The sequence below is a fragment of the Neofelis nebulosa genome, chromosome 5 (assembly GCF_028018385.1).
Source record: "Neofelis nebulosa isolate mNeoNeb1 chromosome 5, mNeoNeb1.pri, whole genome shotgun sequence".
NCBI lineage: Eukaryota > Metazoa > Chordata > Mammalia > Carnivora > Felidae > Neofelis > Neofelis nebulosa.
The window spans coordinates 27,796,225-27,822,390 of record NC_080786.1 but is presented as its reverse complement, the minus strand read 5'-3'; the positions used below and the strand labels follow the sequence as shown (position 1 = coordinate 27,822,390).

Genomic DNA, 26,166 nt, shown 5'->3' with positions numbered 1-26,166 from the left:
TATCTGGTTTAAAGACATGACTCATTCTCAGGGCTCACAGTACTGCTCCATTGGAAAAGGTGATGATCTTTAGGTAGTTCTTTACTTCCTAGAACTCATCCCACCATCAGTGTGTACAAGATATATGTGCATCCTGATGCATTAGGCTTGAAAACAACACTAGGAAATAGGATTCAGTCTTATATTCCAACTCTGACCAATAGACAATGGCCAACTGGGATGCTGGATTGATGAGGAGTCTAGGGTTTTATTCTGTCTCAATGAGGAAAGTATAATGACTTATTGGTGACATCTGCAATGGATGAGGATAAAAGGATGGGCAGGGAATAGTGGGAAGGATAAATGATAATGCCTATGCTGGGTGTTTACCACCCTTTTCCAGATCTAAGAGGGTGATTGCAAGAGACAGGTACAGAATCCTCTCTTTCACTGTTCAAAGGACCTGACATTTCTTCCATGGCTGATACTTCCTATTTCAGAGAAGACCTCACCTAACCACGAGGTCCAATTAGCCTCAATATTAGCCTCAAATTTCATACAGAAGAAATTCACACTAATGGGGGAGTTATATCTTTCCATTAGCCATTTTTCCTTCTGGAAAGAATCTCAACAATTGTCTCAGACTTCCTTCCGGCCACACAGAAACTGGGGTTTCTGAAGTTACAAATAGCTTTCACAGGCAGAGAGTCTGGCCCTTCTGGGTGACTAAACTTTACAAAATAGTCCATAAATGAGAGGAAAACTCTGACTTGGTCTTCTCTACCTGCCCAGCCTTTGGTGAATTTAATATTCATTTTTCATTCCTGGTTAGATCAAAGAGGAGAACATGCTACAAAATGTCCTTATGAGGGAAAGCTATTGCAGAAGAGTATAAATTTAAAGGCAACTGGTAGAAGGAAAACTAAGTGAAAGGAGGGACTAGTGGGCAAAGGAATAACTCATGAGTGGGAGAGACCTAAAAAGAGAAAGCCATTCCAGATAAAGAGAAATTGAGAGATTCTCAATATTGGTTACCCTCCCAAAAGGCATCATTTGAAAATCAAGCTAAGCAGCAGGATTGGACTGAATATAAAGAAGCAGCAAACAGCTTTAAATCTTGATAGGAACTAAAAGTCCCTATGAGCATGAAGCCTCACACCCAGAACAACGATTCAGACAGGGAAGCACCAAAACATCACAAGTCAACATTCACATCCCATATGTGGCCCAGTGACAAGTGTTTATGCAATATGATTGATTACCCTGCAATTTACTTTGTCAATCAGTCACAGAGTTAATTACATGTTACTCTTGGGCACTATTATAAATAATGGTACAGCAAACAGTGCTAGATTTAATGGTCCTTAGCGTTCAGCTATTAAATTGATGACACAGCCACATCAGTATTGATGAACAAGGACCTTCTCCATCAAGGATAATTTATATCACTAAATGTAATGGGCTCTCCTGCTCCCAGTTTTGCCAAGGCATTATTCACACTGATACAGGCAATGAATCCATCAATAAAGGAGGAACAAATATGTTTTGTTTTGTGGGGTTTTTTTTCTTAATCCCCTGATAAATGCTGATCATGAGGAAACAGGGACTTTATATCACTGACATAGACTGCAAGGGAAATGTGAACTCACCTTAAAACTTACCAAAATGGGGGGGGGGACACTTGGGTGGCTTGGTTAAGCGTCTGATTTTGGCTCAGGTCATGATCTCCTATTTGTGAGTTCGAGTCCCACATTGGGCTCCACACTGACAACAGAGCCTGATTAGGATTCTCTCTCTCTCCCTGTCTTTCTGCCTCTCCCTCACTCATTCTCTCTTTCTTTCTCTCAAAAATGAATGAATAAACTTAAGGGGGAAAAAAGTCTGTTTCTTGGTTTGTCTCTCTCTTAAAAAAAAAAAACTTAACAAAATGGTAAACTCAGATGGATTCAGGAGGAATAATTTGCATCCAACCAATACCTCTTCAGGAGGAGTGTCTACCCTGTCCACCATGGACTAGAGCATCCTTTTATTCCACCCACATACCTGGTTGACTCTACTCATCCATCAGACATAATCTTAAGTGGCACATCTTCCAAGAAGTCTTCTCTGGTTTTCTGGACTGGATTAGGTGCCCATTGTAGTCTGGGTCGTCCAGAAGCTGACCCTGAGATGAGGATTCATGTGAATGTGTTCCCAGGATTAACTGGTAGGGGAGTGGAAAAATGGGACCAGAGAAGGAAAGGAGGTAAAAACAAAGATAGGATATCAATCAAAGTCTCAAAGAGGGGAATCTTGGCTCAATCTTGCCAGGAATATATTTTTAAAAAGTGTAGTTATAATTCAGAGTTGTCTCAATCAGGGATCTCTGCATGTGTCCATCACTGGTTAAGAGCTACCTCAAGAACTTCGAGTACTACACAAATAGGAAAAACAGCTTGAGGACAATCCCCTAACAAAGACATACGTGCTGGAGTTAGGAGAGAAAGAATAGTAAGAATTGGTGTGCCCCAGATGGTAAAGGGATCCAATGGGACATGGGTGGAACGTGCTGACAGTGTCTGCTATCCTGGCCTTGTGAAGCGTTTCCATAGCACACTCTACATTCTGTAAGGTAGCATTTATCATGCTGCTTTGCCATTGTTTAGTTGTCTGTCTTTCCTGCTAGATTGTAGGCTCTATAATGGCAGAACCCACGCTGTCTTATTCGTAATTTTATCGCCGTGACTAGCACAGTAGCTGGCCCACAGTTAGTCCTCAAACAGTCTTTGTGAAAGGAGAGAAACAAGGGAGGGCAAGAGCAAAGTTGGTTTAATGGAAGGATTACACTAGTATAATGTATCACAAACTCAAACAGAGATGAATCTGGGTAAAACGTCATTCTTAAAGGGGTTATGCTGATGTAGTTACACTCTCTTTGACTTTAAGAATCTTGGCTCTAAAAGTCAGATATTGTCCATCCATCCAGGAGTTCATTTGTAACAGTCCAGGAGGGACTCTTAAATCAAACAGATGAGGGGGATATAATCAAATCCTTAGTCTAAAATGAAGGCTGTGATCATTTTACCACACAGTCAATTTGAACAAACATAAATATGACAATAATAAGATTTCTACTAATTCCTAGCTCCTTTTCATTAAATGTTGTTGAAAATTCTTAGCTAGTACAGGCCAGAGAACGAGCTCTATTCTGATCATATCTGGAATTGCTTTTTAACCTTTCATTTATTCTTTACATGTATTATTTACATGTGCTCTTTTAAAACTGCTTCTAAGTGGCTTAGTAAAATGGAAGTTTATTTCTCAGTTAAGGAAGATCCAATCAATGTTGCATGGGCAGTCTTCATACAGTGATTGAGAGATCCAGGTTCCATCCATCGTGTGGATCCACAATCCTCTGAAACTTTAAAGTCCTTACCTTCCAGCCAGTGGAAAAGAAAAGAGAGTAAGAAAGCATACCCCCTTCTTAACCTTCAGTCCAGAAGTGAAACACTTCACATTCCCTTGCTGGTGACCAGTCACATGGCTGGGAAATGTAGCCCATCCAGCTGTGCTGGGTCGCTAACCTACTCCACCACCCAGTCATTCAACAAATATTTATTAAGCACCTCAAGTATGCAAAGTTCTTTGTTCACTGTTAGGAATAAAATGGTGAATGAAACAGGAGTGTTTGCTACCCCTGGATCTAATTGACAGCTGATGGGGAGAATAGAAATTAATCAGGTAATTATAAAAACACATAATCCCATATGTGCAGTGAAGAAAAAGTACAGGGACAGAAGAAAGTTTAAAATAAGTTAGATCTAGTTTGAATATTTGAGGAAGGGATATTTAAGCTGACACCTGAAATTTAAACAGTCATCTAGAAAAAGTTGGAGAGAAAAACATTTTGGCTAGAGGAAACACCATGTGCCAATTCCCTGATGGAAGGAGGACATTTAACTTCTGTTATCCAGACTTATTCAGTGACCCAAACTTATTTGAGGACCAGTCCTTTTTTATTTTTCACAAATACCTATTAACCTCCTATGCAACTGGTGCTCTGTAAAACAAAATGTTAAAATGCTTCACTACTATATCGATTAATAAATTTTTATTTCTGTTCTTTCAAATGATAACCTTAATGTGCATATTGGAATTTAGTTGGAAAGTTGGGTCTATTTATCAAAAACCATCATTGAATATATAATGACTGTTAGGTTAGCGCAAAGAACTTCTAATTAGTTTCCACTACTTTTTCTGGCCTCCCAAAGCAGTTATTGATGAAGCTGTTATTGGGAGGCCATTCCCATCAGTGAATGGATGGGTTTACACTTCCAGGTAAAAAAAGTTCTATTTCATCTCCCCAGAGACAAATACAGCTATAGGTCTGTCCAGTGATAGAAATGGAATGAGAAGAAAGGTTCAATTACTTGGGTAATAAGCGTGATAAGATAGGTCAATGGCCCTGCTTACCACTGTCAAAATCTCAGATCTCTGCTTGTCCATCTTACAAACGTGTGTCTGACTCCATCCAGATGAAAAGAATAGAATGTCTTCCTGTCTGACTCATAGAACCAAGTCCTATCTCTCAGGAAAATGTTCTACTCAAAAGTCTGTCTATAATAATTATTGTTTAGAAGAGGAGAAATTATTCCCTTTGACAGATAGAGCTTCACCAGTACCAATTTTAGGCTAACAACATTGTCCAAACTTTTGGTTTTCTCCTTTTATCTAGGGAATTCCAAACTCTTTGTCTCACACTGTATAAGTAAGCATCATAACTTAGTGAGGCACAGATTGACCATGAATGGCCAAGTCTATATAGAAAATCTAAGTGACAGACATTTTCACACACATACACACAAAGATGAAAATTAAAAAAAAAAAAAAAGAATGGAGTAAATCTATACAAGACTCCAATCAGAAGCTAATTCCTGGGTGCATAAGATCCAGGCCTGAGTCAGATGTGATGGTTGCCCAAAAGAGTCATGAGTGAGAGGATCCCAAGGATTAGCTAGGCCCTAAAGAGTCCCGAGCATCAAAGTTTGTATTCAAAGGATAAGCTAGACACCCAAGCAAGTCAAAGAAACATTATAAACACTAGAACAGAGCAAGGACAATCGATGGTAATGATGATGCAAGAGGATCCAGAACAATTTTTTGTGAATCTGACTGGAATTCCTGAGTTTGTTTCATATTATCTTACAGATAGATGGTAAATCCAATTTAAATACCCAGAATTGGTTTGCACATGTCAGTGGCAAAACTATTTTCTGTTGATCATTTCATGTGACTGATTAGGAGTGGCTCACTTCTCCATGCTTTTAGGATCTGTTTTCTTCCCTTGTTTTAAAACTTCCAAGTCCTGAACACCTATGATGGTTTCATAGACAATAATTAAACAAAAGAAGCAAGTAAATGAGATTATGTTGGGAATACACAATAATCAGTTTCCCTGGCTGTGCCAAGACTTCCTCCTGGCTGTCAGTGAGTCCTACATTGCCAACTTGTGGGTTCCAGAACCACTAAGCCATACAAATGGAGTCATCTGTTCTTTTCCGGTCCTCAAGCACATTTTCCTCCTCAGGGATACAGCAGGAGGTTGTCTCTAGGCATCAAATTATAGCAATCAATAAACCACGAGCAGCATGGCTCATTTAGAAACAGAGACACAGGCATTTTGCTGGAAGAAACAGTGATTACTCACCACAGGTCCAGAGAATCATGATGTCAAAATCAGAGGTCAAAAATGTGGGATTCAGCATGATCAAATAATAAACTATCTCTTGGCCCTCAAACCTGTTCTTTCTGTGATTCCCATATAGGTGAGTGGTACACCAAAATCGCCAAGCCAGAAGCTTGGGAGCAATTCTCATTTTTTAATTCCTCCCTTTCTTCTCCCTCAACCCCATCTACTTAGAGATTGAGACCTATAGTTGCCATTTCCCTACTTTCTACACAATCTTTCCAATTTCACAGGTTTATTTTAGGCCTTCATTGGACTTCTATTTCTCCCCTCTTATTCTTTCTCCACGAGGCAGCCACAGTGATCTCCCTACATTGCCTGTGGAGGACTAATCTAAGCAAGGAATTCTGTAGCTTGGTAAATTCTGGGGTGGATTAACTTCATAAAAACAGTGAAATAGCACCCTGTCTCATGTAATCAGTGCCCAGAGTATCTGCACATAAAACATAGTAGATAACTCAGTCGATATTCATTCACTGATGAATAAATAGGCAGTATGGTATGCAGTATATGGAAAAGTACAGACTCTTCCCCAAGAAACCAAGGTTCAAATCCCAACTTTACCACTTTCTAACTGAGTAACCTCTGAAAAGTTATCTAATGTCACTGGGCTTCAGTTTCTTTCAAAATGTTTTTATCAGTACCTACCTCATAGGTTTGTTGTGAGGATTAAATGATATGTGCTCAGAGAACTTAGCCAATCAGTACTTGGCAAACAAAAATAACTCAAATGTTGAGAGAACAAACTGAGGGTTGAGGAGAGTAGGGGTGTGTGGGCGGGGTGAGTTAAATGGGTGACAGGCATTAAGGAAGACACTCTTTGGGATGAGCACTGGGTGTCATATGTAAGAGATGAATCACTGGGTTCTACTCCTGAAGTGAAGACTATACTGTATGTTAGGTAACTTGAGAATAAAAAATAACTGGCACAAAAACAGACACTCAGATCAATGGAACAGAATGGAGAACCCAGAAATGGACCCACAAACGTATGGCCAACTAATGTTTGGCAAAGCAGGAAAGAATATCCAATAGAATAAAGACAGTCTCTTCAGCAAATGGTGCTGGGAAAACTGGACAGCGACATGCAGAAGAATGAACCTGGACCACTTTCTTACACCATATACAAAAATAAACTCTAAATGGATGAAAGACCTAAATGTAAGACAGGAAGCCATCAAAATGCTCAAGGAGAAGGCTGGCAAAAACCTCTTTGATCTTGGCCACAACAACTTCTTACTCAACATGTCTCCAGAGTCAAGGGAAACAAAAGCAAAAATGAACTACTGGGACCTTATCAAAATAAAAAGCTTCTGTATAGTGAAGGAAACAATCAGCAAACTAAAAGGCAACCGACAGAATGGGAGAAAATGTTTGCAAATAACATATCCGACAAAGGGTTAGTATCCAAAAATCTATAGAGAACTTATCAAACTCAACACCCAAAACACAAAGAATCCAGTGAAGAAATGGGCAAAAGACATGAATAGACACTTCTCCAAAGAAGACATCCAGATGGCCAACTGACACATGAGTAAATGCTCAACATCACTCATCATCAGGGAAATACAAATCAAAGCCACCATGAGATACCACCTTACACCTGTCAGAATTGGTAACATTAACAACTCAGGCAACAACAGATGTTGGCGAGGATGCAGAGAAAGAGGATCTCTTTTGCACTGTTGGTGGCAATGCAAGCTGGTGCAGCCACTCTGGAAGACAGTATGGAGGTTTCTCAAAAAACTAAAAATAGAACTACCCTATGATCCAGCAATTGCACTACTAGGTATTTATCCAAGGGATACAGGTGTGCTGTTTCGAAGGGACACATGCACCCCCATGTTTATAGCAGCACTATCCACAATAGCCAAAGTATGGAAAGAGCCCAAATGTCCATCGAGGGATGAAAGGATAAAGAAGATGTGGTATGTATATACAATGGAGTATTACTTGGCAATCAAAAAGAATGAAATCTTGCCATTTGCAACTACGTGAATGGAACTGGAGGGTATTATGCTAAGTGAAATGAGTCAGTCAGAGAAAGACAAATATCATATGACTTCACTCCTATGAGGGCTTTAAGATACAAAACAGATGAACATAAGGGAAGGGAAGCAAAAATAACATAAAAACAGGGAGGGAGATAAAATATGAGACTCTTAAATATGGAGGATAAACAGAGGGTTGCTGGAGGAGTTGTGGGAGGGGGGATGGGCTAAATGGGTAAAGGGCATTAAGGAATCTACTCCTGAAATCATTGCTGCACCATGTGCTGACTAACTTGGGTGTAAATTATAAAAAATAAATTATGGAAAGAAAGAAAGAAAGAAAGAAAGAAAGAAAGAAAGAAAGAAAGAAAGAAAGAAAGAAAGAAAGAAAGAAAGAAAGAAAGAAAGAAAGAAAGAAAGAAAGAAAGAAAGAAAAATTGAGTGGACTAAAAACATGCATTTATTAGGCATCACCTATTCAGGGTAGTTTACAAGGAAAATTGAGGCTTTGTGACCTCTGGCATCCAGAACTTAAAGCCTACATTGAACATCTTGCCCCTATTCAGTCAAAGGACATTTACCCAGGGCTCATCACTCAACCAGAATTCACCTTTTTCAAAAAAGTTAGGGAATCTAATATGGAGATACCCCAAAGTCAAATAAGGATTTTGTAGTTTTAAAAGTTTAGTTTGAGGGGCGCCTGGGTGGCTCAGTCGGTTAAGCATCCAACTTCAGCTCAGGTCATGATCTCATGGATTGTGATTTCGAGCCTCGTATTGGGCTTTGTGATGACAGCTCAGAGCCTGGAGTACTTCACATTCTGTGTCTCCCTCTCTCTCTACCCCTCCCCCGCTCACACTCGGTCTCTTTCTGTCTCAAAAATAAATAAATATTTTTAAAAAATTTAAGTTTAGTTTGATATTTCTAGGAGAGATATCAATGCCTCTTGGAGTTAGATGTAACTAATAAAAATCAAATGGAAGATTTTAGAATTTGCCTTCTAACTTTCAGTGAGTTGTTACTGTCTAGAATAGATGCAACGACACAGGAAGCATGATACAATCATTCTTCCCAGGGTTGATCAAGTATGATCCCACTGACGGGTGGGAATGACACTAGGTAAAGGAGAAGGAAATCACTTAATTTTTCAATCATTTTAAGAGTAGGACAGGAACTTAAGGACCATTGAGTCTAATCCTTTCTTTCTCCAGATGATAGCCTTGAGCCCCTGAGAAATAAAGTATCCTGCTTAAAAAGGTAATGACTGTTCCGAGACCAAGAGCCCTCATCTCCTGCCTCTGTCCAGTGCTCCTCCCACTGAGAGATGTGCAGAACATTTGTTTCTGTGACTCAGTGAAAGACAATCTTTACTGAGAATGTTGAGATTTCCCCCCCAAAGGGCCTCTTTCCTCAGTATCTCTCCAACATGAGATGTAGATAGACTTCGATTTCTTTTCACAGCACATATTGTGGATATGGTGTCTCAGACTCTTGAGCCCTGGAACGGACTTTCTGTCTTACAGCTTTGAGGTTATAAAGCTGTGAAGTTGTAAGTTATATATCTAATCTAAATTCTAAATGAAGTAAGTTATATTCCTAATCTAAATTCTAAATCAGTTCCTACATACCCTCTAAAACATTAGGAGGGAATTATTACTTACCCTTTGTGAAAAGTGCCCCAAGATCCTTGTGTGAATGATGCCATTCACATGTTTATTTCATTCTCTCATTCATTTGTCCAACCAACACTTACTGAGTCTTTAATTATGTACCCAGAAATTTTACAATTTTTTTCTATGTGTGATAAATGTTTTTATGACTGGACTATAAGCTTAATGTGAGTAAAAATTAATTCATCTATCTTTACCATTTGTTGCTCTATGTATTGCACCTAGCCCCTGACAGTGTAGATACTCAGTAAAGGTGTGATAATGAATGGAAAAAAATTATAAAATAGGAAAAATAAAGTCCATAGTCACTTTTTCAATCTCCTACTATCAATTACATCAGCTTCACCTGCAATTATTTCAGGAAATATGCAGAGAAGTAAAGAGATAGAAAAAAGACCGAGAGACCAGGGACCAGAAAGAGTGGGGAAGAGGCCCTTATAATTTCAGAGCTCCTCAAGGAGAACCATACTTAATTATATGTTAAGGATAGTATGCGTCATACCTCAACAGCCTACTGGACTGACTTATATTATTGAATATCTGTGCATTAAGTAGAGATGGTGTTCATATTTGCAATTTACATAAAGAAGCTTCCTGAGTCCAACACCCATCAGCCCCTGATTGAATATCAGCTTCTCAGATAGATCTTACACCTGTAAATTTGGTACAAAAGAGTGGTACAGGTTGACCAATTCAGAGTGACTATGATCATGAAGATAGAGCTCTTGTTGAAAGCTTGAGGCATAAGTCACTCTAAAATCCTGCCTCTTCACTCTGCCCACACCACCATGGGAGCTTCAATCTTCCTAAAGAGTAGCGAGGTGTGAAGTTAAAGAGGTTTGGACAAGCATTTGGGAGCCCCTGAAGCTTATCTGAACTAACCAAGCCTCCCAAAGCCATAAATCTCCAAAGAAAGCTTCCAAGAGTGACATACTTCGTTGTGAAATCTCTCAGGGATTGGCTGCATTCCAGGAAAGAAGAGATGTGTGGACTGCAAGATAAAGCCAACATGCACATTACCCCTCCCTCCTGGGTATCTCTTAGTCCAACTCTCATAAGCGTAACATTTGAGGATGTTGCCTGCCTGCTTAGAGTAGTGCTGCATTGCATGATCATTAAGAAGCCAGGATTGCCCTTGAATGTTGTTTTCTGTCTGTGGTCAGGTTCTTACTGGATTGAAGAAGATCGTGTGAACCATAATATAAATGTAATTATTGCCACCATTGTCACAGACTACTGGATTTGCTATTGTTTCTCAATGTGTCCAGAGACCGCATGCATATAAAATGGCAAGTTGCTTGCTTTGAAGACAGACTCTTGGGAACCTCCCCAGAAAACTGAATCAGAATCTCTGAAGGGAGGACCTGGGAATCTGAAATTTAACAAGCTCTCCCTTGGCATATTAAATTCACAGGCATAAAATTTTCTTATCACTATTCCTTTAATGCAAGCCAGTCATTTTGCAGAATAGGACTCAGGCCCAGGGAGGTGGAATGACCTGCTTAATGTCTCAAAGCTGGTTAACACCAAAGGCCACTCCAAGGGCCCATGTCTGTACCTTCCCAGATCTGTCCTTTTATTACCACAACATCTTCACCATCATATCCTGGAGCATTCATCATGGCATAGCACAAGTTCCTGCAGGAAAGTGCTCTGAGATGCTTGCACTGTCTCTGGAGCATGTAACCTGCGGGGAGACAAGAGACTCAATTGGACAGATTACATTCCAGTTCTGTACAGGCTCAACGGTAAACAAGAGGAAGGAGAGAGTAGCTCTGCATCCTCCAGTTGTCCCGCAGGTACCCAGGGTGCTCTCCTGCTCTATCTGTCCTTTATGCTCAGAAAAGGATCTTCTTTTAGCCATTTATCCTTCTGTATAAATAATATAAAGAGCTCTTATACTTGCATATGCCATTCAGCAAGTGTTATTTTCTTATTTGTCCTTAGAAGCCTTCCCTGACTCTCCACAGTGAACACTCCTAGACAACCCTTGGTGCAACCCTCCAGTTTTGCGATTTCCACTCTGTGTGATTATTATCTACCTACAAGTGCATCTCCTGCACTAAATTGTCAGCATCTTGAGGGCAGGAAATAATGTCTTTTGTCTCTTTATACCCATTGCCAGCACAATTTCTATTCCATGGGAGGTGATAAATAATATATGTGTGTCTAATAAATTCTTGCAACAACCTAGTGGTAGAGAGGAATTATCATCCCTACCTTAGAGATAAATAAACTGGGTATAAAAAGACAAAGGAACTTGGTAATGATTACACAGTTGTCCAGTGAAAGGGAAGACATTTGAATCAAATTATGAATGACTCCCAAGAGCGCTGCCATTTCTACTCTTATCAAACCACTAGCATTTTACGCTCAGCATCAAGGTATTTCCTCCTCTGGAGGTAACTACTTCCATAACCAAATCTCTAATTTGGAAAAGGAAATTTGACCTGACAACTAGAAATGTAGTGAATGCAAAGTGTAAATTAGGAGCAGATTTGGAAGAAAAAGCAGTTAACAGCAAAAAAGTCTAAAACCAAAAAAACAGATTGAGTCAAATGGCACTGACCTGAGTCTACAAGGGGAACTTGTGCTTTGGGATGCTTCTCCCACTAAGCATCTGGTCTGAGTTTCAGGATTAGAGGAAGCCCAATCATTCTGGACATACAGTACTGAAAAGCAACACAGAGCACTCCTCCACTGCATCTAGACTTCGTGTCCCAGATGCTCTGTGTTTCCTCTTGAGGTGGGGATCAGTGATGAGGGCAGACCAGTCAGGAAAAACAGATGGTGGATGACTGTGTACAGACACATTTACAGGGCCCACACTGGAATTAAAACATGCTGGCACCCCCAATATTTAGCATAGATTTTAAAACAAAGACTGGTGAGAGAACTACATTTTACTAGGTCTTGTTTATCAGCTAAAGTAAGACCTCTGACCTCTCTCCCTCCCCTTTAAAGTTCACCCTTCAATTATTTATTTGAAAACTTCAGGCAAGTTCTTGCACATGCTCATCCACAAGTCATTTCAGCTACCTCACGACCTGGACCATGCCATCCACCCTCCTTTTGTGCATTGTCTCCTGCTTCTGCTACACCTGAAACAAGCTGAGGGCGCTTCTCCACTTTAATTGTGTCAGAAACATTAACCCCAAGACAAGAGGGGTCATATTCCGTGGATCCTAAAGATTCCAGCACCATTTTCTCTCTGCTATAAGACCCTGCTATTTCGTGAAAACTGTTCTTTCGGGCTGCCTTTTTACTGAAAGCCCCCTCCCTGGAACTCAGACACAGGGGCAAGGCCTATGGAAAAACCTGAGCGATTGTTACCAGACTCTACTCAGCCTTGCCCCACTCCTGTAAAATCCTATTCTTTGTTTCTGGACCCATCTTGTCAGCCTACTGTCTCCTCACCTTAGATGGAGTCCCACAGAAGACACTCAGGGTGTCATACAGACAAACTTCCATTAGTCCTGCCCACAATTCCAGTGAAGATAGCTCCCAGAGATGGACATGCTCGAGGCTTCAGCCTTGACTGCCACTTCTAGAGCTGTAACTACACAATGTTTATTTGAGAAATTCTTCCCTCCATCTACATCCTGTATGTTACCATATTACTGGATCCAGCTTCAGTCTCTACTCTACTATGAAGCTCTGTCTTTGCTTCTTATGGAACCCTGCCCTGCCAAACTCAGAAGTCCAAGTCAGAGTATTCATGTCACAATGGAGGAACTACTTTTAATTACCATGCTAACAGCTGGGTTAATGTCAGATGGCGATCGCCAGTGAGCAATCACAATGAAGTGATTAGATGATAACCAAAGGGGTTTAGATCCTCTTCCCATGGACACCCATGCCAAGGTCTGCCTGTGCCCAAGTCACAACCATCAAATAAAAAATTATATATATTTGATATTCTTCTTACAGATATTTATGGTGCTGTAAACTACTAAACAAATACTGTGTTAAGGGTTGTCATGGCATTTTTACAAAAAAGAAGTGATCCCAAATACTAAAGAATGGATGAATTTCTCACAAATCCCTAATCATTCATGTCCTGAAATATGATTGTATATATTTGCCTAAATCCTCCTTAAAATGCTGGAATATTGCCTGATTTCCCAAAAGCTACAGTTAAAAAACTGGTCTAGACTGAGTGATATGAGAACACAGTTTGATTCCTACATTGTTAGCATTTAATTTTGATGGTCTCAATTTAAAATTACATCTTTAAATGAACCTAGTAAGACCCCACCTGGATTAGTCATTCCAAGCAATTTTAAAGAGTTCTTATTATCAAAGAGAACATTAAAAATGTATATAAGTGTATTCTTCCCTGAGAGAGGTCAGATATCATGAGTTAGCTGATTATTAAAAAAAAAAAAAAAGAAAGCAAAGAAGAGAAAAGAAAAGAAAAGAAAAGAAAAGAAAAGAAAAGAAAAGAAAAGAAAAGAAAAGAAAAGAAAAGAAAAAGGGGAAAAAAGCTTACCATTGGAAAGGCACCTGCAGAAGTATATTGTCAAGCTATAATAGTGTAATGGTATAATGGTATAATGACAAGAGCCCTGGGTATAGAGAAATGAAACCAGGTTCACAGCTTTATTCACCTCTTGCTACCTCTGCACTTGGAAATAGGCCACCTTCAGTTGCCTTATTGCATTTTATGATCATCATCTGTAAAAATGGACCCTTTTCTCAGGGTGGGGGTTTTGTGAGGATCATCATGAGACCATAAACGATTGGCTTTTAGCTTTCCAAGGCGTATAAACATACCTAATAAAAGAGAACAAAGAGAGTATTATCACATTAATCAGGCATTGATAGTTAATTAAGAACTGTATTACTTTAGGAGCGCCTGGGTGGCTCAGTGTTTAAGTGTCCAACTGCAGTTCAGGTCATGATCTCGCAATTCATGGGTTTGAGTCCTGCATCAGTCTCTGTGCTGACAGCTCAGAGCCTGGAGCCTGCTTCAGATTCTGTGTTCCCCTCTCTCTCTACTCCTCCCCCACTCACACTCTGTCTCTCTCTCAAAAATAATAAAATAAACATTAAAAAAATTCTAAAGAGAATTGTATTACTTTAATATGATAGTCTCAGACTTTGAAGCAAAAGGTTGAAAAAGGAATAAAGATGTAATGCCATATAACTAGGGAATTCTGGATCTGGAAGGGACCTCACAGAACATTTGTTCCAATTTTCAATCCCCAGACACCCATTTTATAGAGAAGGAAACACAGAGAGATTGAGAAGCTTTCCTGGGATCTCACAGCACTGCCTACAGAGCTCAGACTAGAACTTCGCTCTTCTGCTTCCCAGTGCCTAGCACCTATGACTACAATTGTTAAATTGTGTCCATAATCCCTTTTCCTACATTCCTACACCCATGTCCACAACCACCAAAGCTTATTATCCAGTTCAATTATGTCCTTTAATGAAAATTAACAAGATGATTGCAATACCTTCCCTTCCCTTTGCAATGTAGACAGGACCGAACACTTGGAGAACTGCCATCAACTTCACTCAGGGAGAGAGACCTTTTTCATTCAGTATCAAATATTTATCTGAGTTCTTACTTGTGCCCAAGAACTGTGCTATATCCTGATAAAAATATGAGTGCTCCAAGGTTTCCTTCAAGTTGTGGATATAGACCAGTGGTGACCACATAGTTGGAGATATTAAAGCAGATATAAACAGACTGCAATAGAAGCTTAAGGGGATGGTGTGACTAAGGAACCAAGAGAAATTGGACAGTGAATTCTGCTTCATCCAGACAAATGACAAGTATACAATATTAACAAAAATTGAAATGTGAAAAGTCAAGAGAAGATCAGATTCCCTTCATCTACAAGAATTCTGCAGTGATCAGTGGCAGTTATATAGTTTTATGTTCCTGGTTTGGACAGCCCACCCTTCCTACCAGGAACTGGATCAGATTCTGTCCCTGAGAACTCTGATGTCAAAGTCAGCCATACTCTGAACACCAAATATTCTGTACTAGCAGTAGATAACTAACCTCTGTGTTTCTCAATTTCCTCATCTATAAAGTAGAGACAATTATAAAAGCTCTCTATTGGTAAGGTTACCTTGAGGATTAAATGAGTTTGACCATGTCAAATGCTTAGAACAATGCCAGGGACCAGGTGCCTGCATGGCTCAGTCGGTTAAGCATCCAACTGGGACTCAGGTCGTGATCTCACAGTTCATGAGTTCGAGCCCCACGTCAGGCTCTGTGATGACAGCTCAGAGCCTGGAGCCTGCTTCAGATTCTGTGTCTCCCTCTGCCCCTCCCCCACTTGTGTTCTGTCTCTCTCAAAAATAAACAAACATTTAAAAAATGTAAAAAAAATCCAAATTCCAGGGACCAAGTACGTGTTCAATAAATGTTAGCATCTCAGTATGGGAATACCAAGTGTCACTGAAAACTCACTCCTAAGTTTGAATATATGAATGCAAGGGAGGAGATGAAGAAAGGTGTGTCGATCAGGCTTAACCAGAAGAACGGAACTGGTGGGGGATATAGTTTAAGAGATGTATTGGAAGAAATTGACTCACATGATTGTTGACGTGACTAAACAAATCTGAAATCCCTAGAGCAAGGCCTTGGGAAGGGCAGACTGGCACTCCTAGACATAAGCTGAAGTGACAGTCCAAGGCAGAATTTCTTCTTCCTCAACAAAGCCTCGGTTCTGCTCTTAAGACCTTTCAACTGATTGTATCAGGCCCACCTGGATTATCAAGGAAAGTCTCCTTTACTTTGTTTTTAACAGCTTTATTGAGATATAACTGATATACAGAGACCTGCACATATTTCATGCATGCAATTTGATGAATCTGGACATATGCAAACACCTATGATACAATCACCACAATCAAAATGATAGACATATCCAACACCTCCCAAATTGTCCTGTATCCTCACTTAACATGAGAGCTAGCCTTTCAACAAGTCTTTGAAGTGCATAATACAATATTGTTAACTATAGGGACTATGTTTTACAGCAGATCTCTAGAACGTATTCATCTAGCATAAGAAACCTTATAACCATGGAACAACACCTTCTCTATCCCTCCCAACCCCCTCAGCCCTTGGCAATTACTATTGTAGTCTCTGTTTCATGAGTTCCATTCTTATATATACCTCATAAAAGTGGAATCAAGCTGTATTTATCCTTCTGTGACTAGCTTATATTACTTAGTACATTATCCATCCATGTTGTCAGAAATGTCAAGATTTCCTTCTTTTTTAAGGCTGAATAATATTCCATTGTGTATATATACCCCATTCTCTTTCTCATTCATCTGTCTGTGGATACTTGGGTTGTTTCCATATCTTAGCTATTGTGAATAGTGCTGCAGTGAACTTGGAAGTGCAGATATCTTCAAAACACTAACTTCAATTCTTTTGGATATATACCCAGATGTGGAATTGCTAGATCATATGGTACTTATATTTTTAATTGTTTGAGAAACCTTTATATTGTTTTCCATAGCTATTACACCATTTAACATTCCCACCAACAGTGTATAAGGGTACCAATTTTTCCACATCCTTGCCAACAATTGTTATCTTTTGTTGTGTTTTTTTTCCCTAAGTAATGGCCATCCTAACAGATGTGAGGTGATATCTCATTACAGTTTTGATTTGCATTTCCCTGATAATTAATGTTGCTGAGCATCATTTCATATACCTATTGGCCAGTTGTATATCTTCTTTGGAGGAATGTCTATTCAAGTCCTTTGTCCATTTTTTAATTGGGCTATTTGGAGTTTTTTTGCTATTGAGTTGTAGGAGATACTTATATTCTTTGGAAATTAACCCCTTATCAGATATATAGTTTGAAAATATTTCTCCCATTTCAGAAGATGCCTTTGATTTTGTTGATTCCTTTCCTGGGTAGAAGCTTTTTAGTTTGACATTGGTTTTGTTGCCTATGCTTTTGATGTCATATCCAAGACCAATGTCACGAAGCTTTCCACCATGTTTTCTTCTTTAATTTTAATAGTTTCAGGTCTTATGTTTAAATCTTTAGTCCATTTTGACTTGATTTTTATGCATAGAAAGGTTGTAATCAAATTCCTTTCCTTTCCTTTCCTTTTCCTTTCCTTTCCTTTCCCTTCCTTCCTTTCTCTTCCCTTTCTCTCTCTCTCTCTTTCTTTCTTTCTTCCTGAATTTGAATATCTAGTTTTCCCAACATCACTTGTTTTTCTTTTATTTAAAAAAAATTTTTTTTCATGTTTTTATTTATTTTTGAGACAGAGAGAGACAGAGCATGAGCAGGGGAGGGGCACAGAGAGAGGGAGACACAGAATCTGAAACAGGCTCCAGGCTCTGAGCTGTCAGCACAGAGCCCGATGCGGGGCTCGAACTCACAGACTGTGAGATCATGACCTGAGCCAAAGTTGGACGCTTAACCGAGTGAGCCACCCAGGCGCCCCCCCCAACATCACTTGTTAAAGAGACTATCCTTCACTGTGTATTCATGATATCTTGTTAAAAATTAGTTGACCATATATGTGTGCATTTATTTCTGGGCTTTCTGTTCTGTCTCATTAGCCTACAGGTTTGTCTTTATGCCAGTGCCATGCTGCTTTAATCACTGTAGCTTTGTGATATATTTTGGAGTTAGAATTATAGTGCATCCAGCTTTGTTCTTTTTTCTTAAGATTGCTTTGGCTCTTCTGCATTGATAAAATTCAACACCATTTCATGATAAAATGCTCAACAAACTAGGTATAAAGGAATGTACCTCCAAAGTAATAAAGGTCATGGTTAACAACATACTCAATGGTGAAAATTGAAAGCTTTTCCTGTAAGATCAGGAACAAGATAAGGATTCCCCCTTTCTACTCAGCACAATACTCGAAATCCTTTCCAGAACAATTAGGAAAGAAAAAAAAAAAACAAAAGAAATATAAATAGGAAAAGAAGTTGTAAAATTATCTGTTTGCAGATGACATGATTCCCATATGTAGAAAACCCTATAAACTCCACCAAAAAGAACTACTAGAATTAATACACAAATTCAGTAAACTTGCAGGATACAAAATTAATATACAAAAGTCAGTTGTGTTTCTACATACTAACAATGAACAATCCAAAAAGGAAATTAAGAAAACAGTCTTATTGGGGCACCTGGATGGCTCAGTTGGTTGGACGTCCGACTTCAGCTCAGGTCATGATCTCACAGCTTGTGGGTTCGGGCCCTACATCAGGCTCTGTGCTGACAGCTCAAAGCCTGGAGCCTGCTTCCAATTCTGTGTCTCCTTCTCTCTTTGCCCCTACCCCACTCATGCTCTGTCTCTGTCTCTCAAAAATAAACATTAAAAAATAAATAAATAAATAAATAAAACAGTCTTATTTACAATAACATCAAAAATAATAAAACACTTAGGAATAAACTTAATCAAAGAGGCTAAAAGTTGCACATTGGAAATGACAAAACATCGATGAAATTAAAGGAGACACAAATAAATGGAAAGACATTCTGTGTTCATGTACTAGAAGACTTAATACCATTCAAAATATCCATACTACTCTAAGCGGTCTATAGATTCAATGTTGTCTCCATCAAAATCCCAATGGTGTGTTTTTGTTTTTGTTTTTGTTTTAGAAATAGAAGAACGATCCTGAAATTCATATGGAATCCACAAAGTCTCCTTTATTTTAAAGTCAACTATGAACTGATTAACTGTGTCTATACAATATTTCACTACAACACCTAGATTAATGTTTGATTAAGTCACCGGGGACTGTAGCCTCACCAAGTTGACACATAAAACTGACCATCACAAAAGGCTAATCAAAAATAAGATGACATATCTTTCTTCTAATGGGCTCAATGCAAATGTCCAATAAGAACCGGGTGGAGTAGTACAGACCCTCAAGACGCACCTATCCATGCATTTCACAGACCAAGCTAAGGACCCCAGAGACAATGTGCACGCTGCTATCGATGCAGCTCCTTGCGTGGGAACAGTGAACAGGTTCTCTCTGTTGCTTGGTGTGTTTATTGAGCTTTGGAGAATCCTAATAATTTATAGTTGCAATCACAGAATGGAGTTGTTTACACAGAGCAAACTAACAAGACCTAAATTCTGAATTTCCGCTTCCATTAAGAGGCAGTATGGTATAACAGAAAATATATCACCTGTGCATCAGGCGCCTGGATTCAAATCCATCTTTGTCACTTTCTAGGTGTCCAGTCAAGTCACTTAACCTCTCTAAGCCTGTGAATGGCCATTACCTGTGAATGGTAAAAATAATATTGTCATTTCAATGTTATCGTGAAGGATTAAAGACCATAAACCAAGTGGCATGAGTTCATAAAACATGATCAGCTAAGACATGCTATGAACTTCTTTTAGTTCGGAGATTATCTAGTGTTAGCTGAGTAGTCTTGGGAAATTTACTTTCCTTCTCTGTGTCTCAGTTTCCTCATCTGTAATATGAGCATAACAATAAATTGTTCTGGGGATTAAATGAGTTGATATGTATGTTTTCATATATAAAATTAATTTATATAAACTGAGTGCTCAGAATAGTGCCTGGTACACAGTAAGCACTATATATGTTGCAATTATTATAATTTTCCATTTATGTGGTAGCTGTGAAATGAGGGACATGGAACACCTGGATTTTAGTCCCAGCCCTGCACTGGGTAAATGCACAGAAGCCACTTCACTTCTCGGCCATCATTTCCTCCTCTGTAAAATGAAGGAGTTGATTGGACTGTCTGTGGTACTCAGACATTGTAAGATTGCATGCTAAATTCCACTGAGAGATGCAGGGACTTGAGAAGACTTCTGGCTCATAGAGTCTCCAGCTGCTGATCTCTCACATATCTGTCAAGGCTTCCTTATTGATTCACACCAAGAATCCTGCCTCTGTCTCGGTTTTTCTGCAGGGCAGTTGATCTGTTTACTTTGCACCAAGATGTGTTCCTCTGTCAGCCTCCTCGGAGCTGTCACAAGCCAGCTGCATGGCAGGGAGAGACGGAAAAAGTGTTTTTGTTTTTCTGCTTCAGTCTTCCTTCCTTTAGGGTCCCTTCTGAAAAAGGTCAAAACAGAATTCTGTGTCTGCCATAATGAGACATGCTAGCCAATCGAAGAAGCAGGGCCCATGTCAGTGACAGGGCCTGCCCCAGGGAGGCCAGGATTAGAGTTCCGTCAAGCCTGACTCAGCCTCCAGTCCATGGGGCTTCAGTGGTCACTCCCTTTCTGCCCCTGACATATAGCACATTACAAACATCCTGAATGCTGTGGTTGGCAGGTGGGAGGGGACGGTAACTAACTAAAGTATGACAGGAAATCTAAGGGAGGGCAAAAAAAAGAGTGACATGTGGTTTTTGCGTAAGATTATGTGGCAGACTGAAATTCTACGTACATCCTCTCTTGCTTTTTCTGTATTATACTGTGACTAGGGAGGCAGGAAGGAGGGACTCCTACCTCTTTCGTCAAGGCAGAAGAGTGTTATAAAGGCTGCTTCCATTTCTTCTCGCTCATGTGCTTCTGCCCCCTTTGTCTTTTTATCTGCTCCTCCCCAGAGGTAGAAGAATATCTGAGTGTCAGACTCAGGTGTCCCATGGTTGTATTTATGACCAGGCAATGTTATGAGCTTTAAAGACAGGGTCCCGGGGCGCCTGGGTGGCGCAGTCGGTTAAGCGTCCGACTTCAGCCAGGTCACGATCTCGCGGTCCGTGAGTTCGAGCCCCGCGTCAGGCTCTGGGCTGATGGCTCGGAGCCTGGAGCCTGTTTCCGATTCTGTGTCTCCCTCTCTCTCTGCCCCTCCCCCGTTCATGCTCTGTCTCTCTCTGTCCCAAAAATAAATAAAAAATGTTGAAAAAAAAAATTAAAAAAAAAAATAATAAAATAAAAAAATAAAGACAGGGTCCCAAGAACTGCCCTTCTTTCTTTCTGTGTCCCGGACCATGTCATAAACGTCTAAGGAGGGAGGGACAGTACGGAGGGGCAAACAGGGAGAAGAGCACCTGGTTGTAAGCAACTGCAGATCAACTGACTGTGTTCAACAACGTGATATTTATAATACACAGTCTGAACGGATTTTTCCAAATGACTGACTCATTGATTGGTTCCCCTGGCCATTAGAATAAATGAGGTAGAACTTCATCCTACTTTGAATTAAAAAGGGAGTTCTCATCACTCCTAACAAACATTGCATTGCTTATCATTTCCATCAGAAAGAGCTAAGCCTTTCATTGACATAGGTTATTTTGCAACCTATACAGCTCCAAACAATCTTAGCATCTCTAAGGGAGAAGAAAACTCAAAAGAACATCCCACCCAGTCCTCTATAACATTCTCCACTTGGCTTTCTCTACCACGTTTTTGGGGAATAGTTTCTTCTTGAACATTTCCAGTAATAAAACACTCACTCTTACACAGATGACTATTTCTGGACAGGTATAATTCTTTGTTACTTCCTTGTAACTTCCTCACCACTTCTTCCCCGCTTTTGGAGTCAAAGTAAATTGAAATACCTTTTCCTATGACAGCGCTTTAAATGGTTCTCAGACTAGGTTATGCTGTAATGATCTCAGTGGCTGAAAACAACAGTGAATCCTTTCATGTAGACACAAATGTCCATCCTGGATCATCTGGGGACTCTGCTGCACATTTCCCTCACTTAGAGACTAAGGTTAAGATAACAGATACTATTAGTAGTTTACTTTTAGCATCTACCAATTGAGTAAACATGCAATGACCGAAAAGTTAGTGTAACTTGAGTAATGGTTTCAACTGAATTTTAATTGTTATTCTCCAACTTCCTGGGATTGAAGTTTCTTTCAAAACCGAAATAGGATATCTTGAGTTCTAACTCCATGTACTCCAGAAGTTGATAACCTCCCCAGTGTTTCTGTGGGGTTCCATTCCTTGGAGTTATCTGTCTGACTCTCCCTCCACAGCCCTTCTCCCCCAAGTTCTCAATCCCTGTGGGCCATATCACACTGCAGTCTGGTCTGCTTGTCCCAAAACATGGACACAGCCCCTCTCCTTTATTCTCCAAGTCACCACCAGAAAATGCTATAATGGGTGGCAGATTTACTAGAGTCTTAAGGATAACAGGGAAGAGGAAGTAGAGAGGGCACCTGACTAGTAGAAGAGGAAGTAGACAGGGTCAAATGACTTGACCTTTGAAAATTAGACCTCACAGTTTCCAAAGTTCCTTACCTGTCTCCTACTTTCCCCAACCCCAATGTCAGGCCCATCTTCAGCTCTCTGATGAATCCTTGCCTAATTTCTTCTCAACCCACACCGCTGGGCCCCATGTCTATGTCTCTAGTTACAAAGGGAAAATTCAACTTGACATTACTTTATTCAGCAGAGCAGTTGAGCTCCCTTTGTCTTAACCTCTACCATTTTGATTTATTCTAATACAATCTCCTTCATAATGAGGACTTCTTAATATGTTTTACAAGTGAAAGAATTATCTACCATAGCCTCCACATTAAAAGAGAAAGCAAAAGTTGAGAAATTAGTTTTTCTTTAAGATGCCTCAAAAAAATTTGTAGCAAATGCTTTTTATTCCAACCAACTTCATATTAAAGAAAATTTGAAATGTTGTATGCATGGATTGTAAAGGGTGAATTTGGGGATGTCCAGGAAGTCAGATCATGAAAGTCCTTAGAAGACCTGTTAGCTTATATGCATTTTTTTTATTTTAAGCAGGAAATTAGCCTGATTGGTGGATTAGCATTGGGGGGTTGGGGATGGGGAGCATAAGAGAGAGGGCAAGGAGACCAGCCAGTGCTGGAGTCCAGCCATAGGGGACGGAATGCACAGGAGTTGGTGTGGGAGCCAGGACTAGGCGAGGTATCAGGAATGACACTCAGTTTTCTCTTTGTAGCAACTGGTTGAGTGTTGGCACAATTCACCATGACAGAAAATAAATGAGCAGGAATCAATGGGCGGGGGGATTATATTTCTTTTTGGACCCAATTCATTTTAGGTCTGAGGCATCCCACAGATCAGAGAAAGGAGTTAAGTCAGGTTTTTCAGGCAGGACTGGCCAGAGAGGTCTGCATCCTGAGGAAAGAACAGGTTGCCTCTTAGAACCCCATTATTCCAGGGGAAACTTTGGAGTAAAAGATCCCTTTTGCTGCCTTCATCTTATTCGAGGTCTGGGACTTCCTTGGTGCAAATCACTAGCTTAATATATGGAAGTGACATCTACAGCGCTTGAGACTGAGACCTTATTCCACAACCTGCACCCTGGAAAAAATGGAGAATTCCTTCTTTACCTATGTATGTGTAACCAAACAGAGGGAGGGCTATTGATTTAATCTGAGTCACTCTACAGAGTGTTGCTTGGGGGCCCAGAATTTAACCTCAATATTGCTTGAAAGAGCCTTCTTGTAGAAGTGAGTGTCTCATTGTGATGGATGCCTGACATTTACCAGTGTGACTTACCTGTCACTGTTTTCCACCCATTTTTCATATGGGTACAGTTAAAAGATTTCACTTGTTTGCCTTCTTATGCAGCATTATTAGCATCATGCTTTTGCCTTCAGAAAAAAAATAGAAAAAGAAAATGTGATTAGTATTGTCCCATTCAAATCATTAAACCTAAACTGCCATCGTAGAAGCTACAGACATGGAGTCAGGCATCAGTTTCCAGCTCTAGACCAGGGAGGCTCTCTGCTATGAGGGAGAACACTGGAATTGGAGTTAGGACATCTGCCTTCCCATCCCAGATTTCCATTCACTAGATAGTCCTTCAGTGAGTCACTCATATCCTTTTGGTCCTGTTAGTCTTATCTAAAAAATGGGCAAATTATTAGTCACTGATGAATCACAGGGCTGCTTTGAGATTGTGGTGGCAAGACTAAGTAAAGACTCTAGAAACCACTGGGAGTGAAATCTTGCCATTTGCAACAGCATAGATGGATCTACAGAGCATAATGCTAAGTGAAAGAAGGCAGGAAAGAAAAGTGCATATGATTTCACCCATATGTGGAATTTAAGAAACAAAACAAATGAACAGAGGGGGAAACGAGAGAGACAAAGCAAGAAAGAGACTCTTAACGATAGAGAACAAACTGATCATTGCTGGGGAGCTGGGTGGGGGGATGGGTGAAATAGGTGAAGGGGATTAAGAGCACACTTATCACGATGAGCACTGAATGATGTATAGCATTGTTGAAATCACTATATTGTACACCTGAAACTAATATAACACTGTATGTTAACTACACACTGGAATTAAAAATTAAAAAATTTAAAAAAAAAAGACTATAGAAACCAAAGGGATACTACATCCCAAATGCCACAATCTAAGAGTGCTGGGCTTTTGGCATCTCTCATCAGTTCTTCCTCATAAAGTTCACACTGCCTTCAGCTACTGTGGATGCATTCTTAATTTTTTTTAAAAGATACTTCCTTTCTCTTGCAGTGCATAGTATGGGACTGGGACTCCAATGGCAAACATGACTTCATTGGAGAATTCACCTCGACATTCAAAGAGATGAGAGGAGCAATGGAAGGGAAACAGGTAGGTGGTAAACCACGCATGCTATTTCCCCACACACTTCTTTCATGATGCATCCTTAGCACCCTCTATACATGGAACAGCAGGAGGGGAGACCTCAATACTTGATTAACTGTGACAAGTAGGGAGCATGGGGGTATTTGAGTACCTAGAGTCTAGTACTAGCCCCACCCAAAGCAACCAGTGTGACCTTGGACAAGACACTGCCTCTGTGTGGTACAGTTTCTCCATCAATAAAACCGAGGGGTCAGATGAGAATGTTTCTCATTTCCCTTAGCTGTATAGCCTGCGACAAGTGACTCAGTTTTCTCTGTGCCTCAGTTGTCTCACTTAAAAAATGAGGGTGGTAATTGTACCTACCTAATAGAATTTTGTGAAGATTAAACGAGATAATCCATGGTATTCACTTAACAGAGTGCCTGGCATGCAGCTAGTACTTCCAAAATATCTGCTTCTAGTAGTACTATTCTTTCCATGACTTGGTGGCATTCAGTGCACATTAGTGCTTTGGAAAAGTTATTAGATTCTTCCAAATTTTCATTATGGACACTAGATTTTCATTTGGCTTCTCCATTTCACTCTCACACACTGGATACCAAGACACATACCCAAACACTGCCATATGCCATAGAGGCACATAGGAATTTCATTGCACCAGACACAAAGCTAAACTTCCTCTGCATTTCTCTCAGACACACATGCATTCACATATCAACAAATTGATCAGTCAGTTGCTGTCATCTGGACCCTAACCATGGAACTGCTGTTCTCACCTGTTCAGTGTTCACCTGCCCAATTTCCAGCTACAAAACCTGTATCTCTTTGCCTGAGGGCTTTGTCTGGTGACTGCGGCCCATTCATCCCAGGCCCACAGGAGGCTGAGGTATGAGGGGAGGTGTAGCTCCTTCTAGGGAGTGACCCTCAACAAATAATTCATGGGGGAAAAGGGAGTATAAATACCCAGCTGTCTTGCCCCACAGGTGGCAGAACTCGGAGTGTGTGTTCTATGCAGCGGAGTGCGTGTTCTATGCAGCTTCCCAGGGTTCCCCAGCGGGAATAGGCCCTGGTGGCCACAGTGGTAACTGACCCGCACACCTTTTTGGCAGCCTCCGCATCTCAATTCCCTACTCCTCGATTGGTACTTTCTGGTATTACCTCCCAAGTGAACCATTTACACTTAAATCCTTGCCTCTGGGGCACTCAAACCAAAATACCTGACATTCTTACTCTGGGACCCACTGTCCCCATGGAGCAGAAAAGAGTGACAGCTGACCATTCAGTGGCTTTGAGAAA

The 26,166-nt window shown here is 40.2% G+C and overlaps 1 protein-coding gene across 2 annotated transcripts in view; it reads left to right on the top strand.

Moving 5' to 3' along the window:
- Nucleotides 1-26,166, top strand: part of CPNE4 (copine 4) — a 507,119-nt gene that overhangs the window by 436,521 nt on the left and 44,432 nt on the right. For both annotated transcript variants that reach the window (XM_058729893.1, XM_058729894.1), the window contains exon 8: nt 24,778-24,876. In XM_058729893.1, coding sequence (XP_058585876.1) covers nt 24,778-24,876 — 99 coding nt within the window. The remainder of the gene's footprint in view (nt 1-24,777; nt 24,877-26,166) is intronic.